This window comes from Oncorhynchus clarkii, chromosome 21, assembly GCF_045791955.1.
Source record: "Oncorhynchus clarkii lewisi isolate Uvic-CL-2024 chromosome 21, UVic_Ocla_1.0, whole genome shotgun sequence".
NCBI lineage: Eukaryota > Metazoa > Chordata > Actinopteri > Salmoniformes > Salmonidae > Oncorhynchus > Oncorhynchus clarkii.
Genome location: NC_092167.1, coordinates 28,965,011 through 28,972,994, shown reverse-complemented (window position 1 = coordinate 28,972,994; position 7,984 = coordinate 28,965,011). Strand labels below are relative to the sequence as shown.

Below are 7,984 nucleotides of genomic sequence, written 5' to 3'. Positions count from 1 at the left end.
GGACTATAGACAGCAGGTGCGATGGGGCAATGGTGTGTGTGTGTGAACATTTTGTGAATACGCGGCCATGGAATGCTGGCAGCTACAGAACCAAATTTGGAATTCTGATGTGTCAGATCTGTGTTTATGTGTCACCCCTCTCTGACAGGAGAGAGAGGGAGAGGAAGGGAGAGAAAGAGGAAGAGAGAGAGAACTACATGGGAAGAGCGGGGATGGACGAGTAGACACAGAGACAGGTAGAATTGGAACCACCTGACCTTTGCCAGACAATGGGAGCTCCAAACTCCCCTGAGTAAACAGCATGACTGAACCTACCCCCCCCCTCTCTCTCACTCTCTCTCCCCAAGTGCAAAAAGAAACAAAGAGAAAAATGTGCCTGAGTCTCTGTGTGAGGTAGAGAGTGATAAAGAGGACATAAGTGAGTGTGTGTGCCAGAGTGAGAAAGAGAGCGAAAGTGTGTGTGTGTGTGTGTGTGTGTGTGTGTGTGTAACGGCCTCGCTAGGGAGTAGAAGCCTGTCTAGGCAGTAAGGGATGTCGACCTCATAGTCACAAGTAACTTCCTCTCTGCACATGTCTACTGGAATGGGGCCTAGAGTGAAGAGGGAGGGGCCTAGGGAGCCATGCCGCTAGTCTACGCTATATAAAGCAGTAGAACTCTTACACACACACTCACACTCAAATGATGCTTCTCTAATAACTCACAGGGAAAACACTGAGAGACTGAGCTATTAATATTCCAGCAACTCTCAAGCAACTCAAGAGCTACATCAAGCTAATCTTCATCAAGTTCGTCTACATCTTTCAACACTTCAACTTCAAGGTAAGAGTGCGTTTATGATTATATTCTTTAGAGCAAATGTTAAAGTTCTTGGAAATATGCTCATAAGGCAAACTTAGTCTTGTTTTCCATTTGTTGTTATTATTATGAAACAAATCACCAAATGGATACATACAGTATATTGTCTGTGTGCGTCACTAAACAAACTGAGAGGTTGTAACAATTGCACTGCAAGTTGCATACAGACAACATGTTGTATGAGTCAATATTTGAACCCTGAACTTCTGGGGGAAAAAACACTGTATATCTTCAAATTATACAACAGAAATGTGTGTTTAAAGATGTATGAACTCAAATGACCACCGCTGCACTAAAAGCCTTGAGGGCAAAATGAACCATTCTGTTTCAAATATGTTTTATTATGAAGCATTATGGTCCAAGTATACAATTAAACAGTCTGATTAAAAAATTAAGATGCATATTTTTTTTTACATATATGAAAACAAATATAGGACAACAACAAATGACAATAGCATGCAAAGTTGCACCCCAATAAACACTTGTTCAATTCTGTTTTTATTTCTCTCCCACACACTCACTTTCTGTCTGCCTCTCTCTCTATCTCTTTCTGTCTCTCTGTGTGTGTGTGTGTGTGTGTGTGTGTCACGCCAACATGTCCAAGGTTGGCACCTGGGTCTTGTCTCTTGTTTTGTCTCACCCATGTCTGTACCACAGTAAACCAATGCCAGGGTCACTGTGCCATGGTTTGTTTTCCATTGAGAACCAGGGTCGTATTCATTAGTAGACACCATAGCTAAATGTTTTGCTACAGAAAACAAAGATGTTTCTTATTGGTCAATTTGCTGCATAGAACCTCCCTGTTTGAGTCAGTTTTCTTCCATTTGCTGCCTGGTGAATATGACCATATAAACTATTTTGATTTACTATCCTCCATCCAGAAGTGTGGTACATACCTCTGTCTGTGATGTCTATACTGGTCCGGTGGAATAGAAAATATCTTTGAAGGTTGCCCAACAAGAAACAGATTTATAAACACACTGTGGAATGCTTTTTAAAATGGTTCTAAATTCGATTGGCTAGTAAGCAAAAACTGTGCCAAATAATTTATGCAACTGAGACCGAAACGGACCTGTGTATTTGTAGAGAACATACGATTTTAACAATTATGGTTTTAAGTAACCCCTCAGGTAACACTCTTGTATGTACCGCAGCAATGCATCTGACAGATCTTTTCATCTTTCATCTTCTTGTTCAGTCTTTCTTTGATCCTTCTATCATTTGACTCATCTTTCTCCCCTGTCCTCTCCCGATTTTCCTATATGCAATATTGTTGAATCTCTGTAATTTCACAAATCTCTCTCTCCTCGCTTCCCTCTCTCCTTGGATTCTTTATCTTTGTTCTTGTTCAATCTTCCCCATCTCCGTAGAATGCTTTACCTGTATACAATGTTGTTAGATTCCTTTAACCCTCTCTCCTCCTCCTTTGCCCAGGATGCTTTGCCGTTAGATAATGTTGTTAGAGCTGTCTACCACTCCACTCATCCCTCCTTCCTCTCCCCAGGATGCTGTGCCTGTACGTGTGGTTCCTCCTCAGCCTCTCTGGAGCGGCCCTCTCTAACCTCCAGGAGAAACAGACAGACTTTGGGATGCGGGTCTTCTCTCATGTGGCCCAGACCTCCAGGGGCTCTAACTTGGCCTTCTCACCCTACGGCGTGGCCACCATCCTGGGCATGGCTCAGCTGGGTGCTGGGGGCAACACCCGGAAGACACTCAACGCCAAATTGGGCTTCTCTCTACAAGGTAAGGGTGGACTGTTTTGTAGCATCTTACCACAGCTGTGATGTATAATGACATCAAATCAAACTTAATTTGCCACGTGACAAAAACAACAAGTGTAGACTTTACTGTGGAAATGCTTACTTACAAGCCCTTAACCAAGAGTGCAGTTCAAGAAGAAGAAAATATTTACCAAGTATGCTATATAAAATGTAATAAGAAAATGTAACACAATAAGAATAACAATAACGAGGATATATACAGGGTGCACTGGTACCGAATGAGTGTGCAGGGGTACAGGCTAGTTGAGGTAATCTGTACATGTAGGTGGGGAAGAAGTGACTATGCATAGGTAACAAACAAACAGCGAGTAGCAGCAGTGTACAAGAGGGGGAGGGGGGGGGTGTCAATGTAAATTGTCCGGTGGCAAATTTTATGAATTGTTCAGCAGTCTAATGGCTTGGGGGTAGAAGCTGTTGAGGAGCCTTTTGGTCCTAAACTTGGCGCTCTGGTACCGCTTGCCGTGTGGTGTCAGAGAAAACAGTCTATCACCTGGGTGACTGGAGTCTCTGACAATTTTATGGGCTTTCCTCTGACACCACCTGTTATATAGGTCCTGGATGGCAAGAAGCTTGGCCGCAGTGATGTACTGGGACATTCGCACTACCCTCTGTAGCGACTTACGGTCAGATGCCGAGCAGTTGCCATACCAGGCGGTGATGCAACCGGTCAGGATGCTCTCGATGGTGCAGCTGTAGAACCTTTTGAGGATCTGGAGGATCATGCTAAATCTTTTCAGTCTCCTGAGGGGGAAAAGGTTTTGTCGTGCCCTCTTCACGACTTTCTTGGTATGTTTGGACCATGATAGTTCGTTGGTGATGTGGACACCAAGGAACTTGAAACTCTCGACCCGCTCCACTACAGCCCCATCAATGTTAATGGGGGCCTGTTCGGCCCGCCTTTTCCTGTAGTCCACGATCAGCTCCTTTGTCTTGCTCACATTGAGGGAGAGGTTGTTGTCCTGGCACCACACTGCCAGTTCTCTGACCTCCTCCCTATCGTTGTTGGTGATCAGGCCTACCACTGTTGTGTCGTCAGTAAACTTAATGATGGTGTTGGAGTCGTCTTTGTCCACACAGTCATGGGTGAACAGGGAATACAGGAGGGGACTAAGTACACACCCCTGAGGGGCCCTGTGTGAAGGATCAGCGTGGCAGACATGTTGTTGCCTACTCTTACCACCTGGGGGCGGCCTGTCAGGAAGTCCAGGATCCAGTTGCAGAGGGAGGTGTTTAGTCCCAGAGTCCTTAGCTTAGTGGTGAGCTTCGTAGGCACTATGGTGTTGAACGCTGAGCTGTAGTCGATTAACAGCATTCTCACATAGGTGTTCCTTTTGTCCAGGTGAGAAAGGGCGGTGTGGAGTGCGATTGAGATTGCATCATCTGTGGATCTGTTGGCGACGAGCGTCAGAGCCAGTGTAGTAGGAGTCAATCTTAATCCTGTATTGATGCTTTGCTTGTTTGATGGTTTGTCTGAGGGCATAGCGGGATTTCTTATAGGCGTCCGGATTAGTGTCCCGCTCCTTGAAACTGTCAGCTCTAGCCTTTAGCTCAATGTGGATGTTGCCTGTAATCCATGGCTTCTGGTTGGGATATGTACGTACGGTCACTGTGGGGACGACGTCGTCGATGCACTTATTGATGAAGCCGATGACTGAGGTGGTATACGCCTCAATGACATTGGATGAATCCCGGAACATATTCCAGTCTGTGATAGCAAAACAGTCCTTTGGTGTAGCATCCGCGTCATCTCATGCAACTACATAGGGTAGTTGAATGAGTTTTGCAAAGTGAGACAGATGGTAGACTTGGTTTTGTCTACACAATGAGGCCTTGACAAGAACATAACTCCAGGCTGACATAATCAAAACAAAAAGAGCCATCCTAGCCGGCGACGAGCAACATCCACACTTTCTCACCATCTCTATATGCAATCGTGACTCATTCATTCTCTCATTCTTTCCATTCCCCTTCTCCTCCTTCTCTTCCTCTCCAGCCTTTTTGTACTTTTAATCATAAATTAAAATCAATGATTCCTCTCCTCCAGAGCGAGGGATGTCACGTCAGCAGCGTCTGCTACAGCAGAACCTCTCCAGTGAGGAGGGAGTGGAGCTGGCCAGTGGCATCATGGTAGAGAAGAAGATGGCTCTGGAGAAAAGCTTCAGTAGGGGGCTGGGGAAAGCCTTCCAGGCCTCCCCTCACCAATTGGACTTCTCCAGGCCAGACCAGGCCCTGGAATTCATCAATGCCTGGGTCTCTGACCACACCGCAGGTGAGATACAGTAGTGTAGTATTGGCTCATACCTTCAATGTCATGCACATCCCCACATATTGCAAGTGTGCACTTTGTTAAAATTGATGAAGTTGTAGTAGATATAGCAACAACAATGCATACAACACAACCAGTGACAGACAGAGAGGATATAAGTTGCTTGTTTTCTCCAGAAAATCTAATTCTTTGTGGGATGAGACAGATTTATAATCAAAACAAACCTCCCTAACACTCTCTTTCCTCTCTTCTCTCTGTTCCAGGTACCATCCCTTCATTCCTGTCGTCCGGTGCTCTGACCGACGAGACTCGCATGGTCCTACTGAACGCTCTGCACTTCCAGGGGTTATGGAAGGTACCCTTTGACCCCAAGATGACCGAGGAGAGGCTGTTCCATTGTGCCAATGGCAGCTCTGTGCCCGTACCTATGATGAGGCTCACACACCGCTTCAACTACGGTGGGTACCTCAGGATGTTTTTCAAGTGTAGAATTTTCCCATGAGACATTTTTACATCCCCTTGACATGAGTACATCCTCTCTTCTTTTTAAATACTTTAGAAGTTAACTTAGAATACCTCATTTTGGCAGAATCCTAACATGTGATCTGTAAATGTAACTCAAGTTTTCGTGTCTTCCATCGATATTATTTACACACATTTAGTTAGGACTTGGTCCTTAAGGCATGCATTCTTCAAAAGTGATTCAAACGAGTCCGCCGCAGCCCAGCAGCCAGTGTTTAAAACAGACATGACTACAAGTACTACCTCCACCAATCAAACTGAAACTAATCCAACCTCTCCTCTCTTCTCCTCTACAGGTGAGTTCGTGACCTCCGACGGAGTGGACTATGATGTCATCGAGGTTCCGTACGAGGGAGAGTCCCTGAGCATGCTGCTGGTCACCCCCTTCGAGTCTGAGAGGCCAGTGAGCGTGCTCAATAGCGAGCTGACCACCAGACGCCTGCAACAGTGGAGAGAGGAGCTGAGGAGCGTCAAGCGTCAACTGGCTCTGCCCAAGTTTACCCTGGACACTGAGGTGGATCTGAAGTCTACACTGACCAGCATGGGGTTGGGGGACATGTTCAACCTGGCCAAAGCAGACTTCACTCGCATCACCAGTGAGTACCCTACCATTCATCACTTAGGAACTGGTGTCTGATGTGGCACCCTATTCTTTATATAGTGCACTACCTTTGACCAGGGCCCAGGCCTCTGGTCAAATGTAGGGCACTATGTAGGGAATAGGATTGGCTCTGTTGCAATATCCACACTACTAGCATTTCACTTTAGAATGAAGGAATGTATTGGGCATACATTCTGTGGTATGAAAGTATGGACTTTGGAAAGTGACAGACTTGGTATGATCAGTTTGTGTGTTTAGCAAATACAGAATACTGCATGCTTCTCATTCTTTTTAGACAGCTAATCTAAACCCCCTCTCTTTATTTATCTGCCAGCTGAGGAAAGGCTGTGTGTGTCCAAGGTTCTGCAGAAAGTCAAGATTGAGGTGAACGAGAAGGGAACCAAGGGATCAGCTGCCACAGGTACATTACAAGACCAATACTTATTCCTGATGATTTAACCAATAGTATAAAGAAGTGTTTTGACTTGTCTTTTCTACAGATGTACATAAAGACAATACATTTATGATGAATTGATGATAGCATAGGCTACAGAGTTGTGTTTTGACAGTGCTTGTTATACGGATGTACATAGTACAATAGTTAGATGTACATAATACAATAATACAATACATAATACAATAGTTAATTGATGTTAAAGTGATGTTACTGTACAGAGTTGTGTTTTCATTGTATTGTCTCCTCTCTTTGCCCCTTACAGCTGCCATTATGTTCTCTCGTATGGCTATAGAGGAGATCACCCTGGACAGGCCCTTCCTTTTCCTCATCCAACACAAGTCCACAGGTGAGTTTCCTCTAATGTGCCTACACCACCATCTATGTTAAAAACGACATCATGTTAGCCTTGGTTATCCAATGTCTCAAATCACCACAAGTCTAGCAAGCTGTGCCCTTTTTATATAAGTGCATACACTTTCAAGTAGGTTCAGGGGAAGTCCTGCTATTTTGTCCCTGCATATACTGTATGATCTTGTATGGAATTCTCTTTGTCCCTCAGACACTTTGACATACTTCCTACCTTGTTCGTCCTCTAATATAAAATATGTTTGTTTTCCCCTCCCAGGTGCTGTATTGTTCATGGGTCAAGTCAACCAACCCTAGCAACACTAACAGACCAATATACCAGAGAGGAAGAAGAGAAGCGAGAGGAATAACGGCCCAAAATCTGTCTTCTCCAGCGAGGAGTTTTTGTATGGTGGTCAATGAGAGTGTCAAATTTGGTTAACAAAAAAATGAATGGCTTATCTTCTACATGTGGCTTATTTTATCTAATACATGTTTCTTGATGCTTAGGTTGTTACAAGTGTATTGATATAAATATGTCAGACGACATCCCGGCAACTTTATATCGGAGTTGTGACTGTTTTTCACACGCATATCTGCCCTCCCATTGGCTAACTAGAATGGTCCCACCTGATCTTGCCTCCTCCCGACTGCCTTCCATTTTTGAAGAGATTGACCTGAGTATCTGTTCAATATAATGGATTACCTGTGCTGATATACAACAACCATGAACATTCCTTTCATTCCATTGACAGGGACACCTGTCAATCAACTTGCTACTGAAACTGACCATAGTTAAATCTATGACCTGGACAATAACTGTAACTTAAATGATCCTTAATCTGTATATTACCAAATTGGCAAAATGCATATATTTTGATAAGTGAAAGTTTATATATCTATTATTTGCGCTGATGGGATATGTTTTTTTTAATTTGTGAGCAATGGGTATGGTTGTTAATGCCTGATATTGATATGAAGGGAAAATTATTGAATGGGTAAGAAATATTTTTATTTTGCTGTTGAATTGTATTGTCTGTAATGCTCTGTTTGTTCCAACAAGTCTTATTTTTGCAGTATTTATATATTTATTAAAATGAAAACCTTTTTAAAAACCTTACATGTTGCGGACTACAATGTATTAGTTTTGACCTCT

The 7,984-nt window shown here is 43.8% G+C and overlaps 1 protein-coding gene across 1 annotated transcript; it reads left to right on the top strand.

Moving 5' to 3' along the window:
* Positions 1 to 600: 600 nt before the first annotated feature.
* On the top strand, positions 601 to 7,948 carry LOC139379382 (serpin peptidase inhibitor, clade E (nexin, plasminogen activator inhibitor type 1), member 1). The gene is made up of 8 exons (XM_071122189.1): positions 601 to 820; positions 2,361 to 2,599; positions 4,682 to 4,906; positions 5,167 to 5,361; positions 5,722 to 6,021; positions 6,361 to 6,447; positions 6,746 to 6,829; positions 7,109 to 7,948. The coding sequence occupies exons 2-8, from the start codon at positions 2,362 to 2,364 to the stop codon at positions 7,144 to 7,146; spliced, it is 1,167 nt and encodes a 388-aa protein (XP_070978290.1). The 5' UTR covers positions 601 to 820; position 2,361; the 3' UTR covers positions 7,147 to 7,948.
* The last annotated feature ends 36 nt before the right edge of the window (positions 7,949 to 7,984 follow it).

Excerpts from the sequence above, each read along its gene's own strand:
- LOC139379382 (XM_071122189.1), top strand. The coding sequence starts at position 2,362 with ATGCTGTGCCTGTACGTGTGGTTCCTCCTCAGCCTCTCTGGAGCGGCC. Across the intron at positions 6,022-6,360 it reads AGACTTCACTCGCATCACCA|CTGAGGAAAGGCTGTGTGTG; the intron begins GTGAGTACCCTA and ends TTTATCTGCCAG. Across the intron at positions 6,448-6,745 it reads CAAGGGATCAGCTGCCACAG|CTGCCATTATGTTCTCTCGT; the intron begins GTACATTACAAG and ends TGCCCCTTACAG.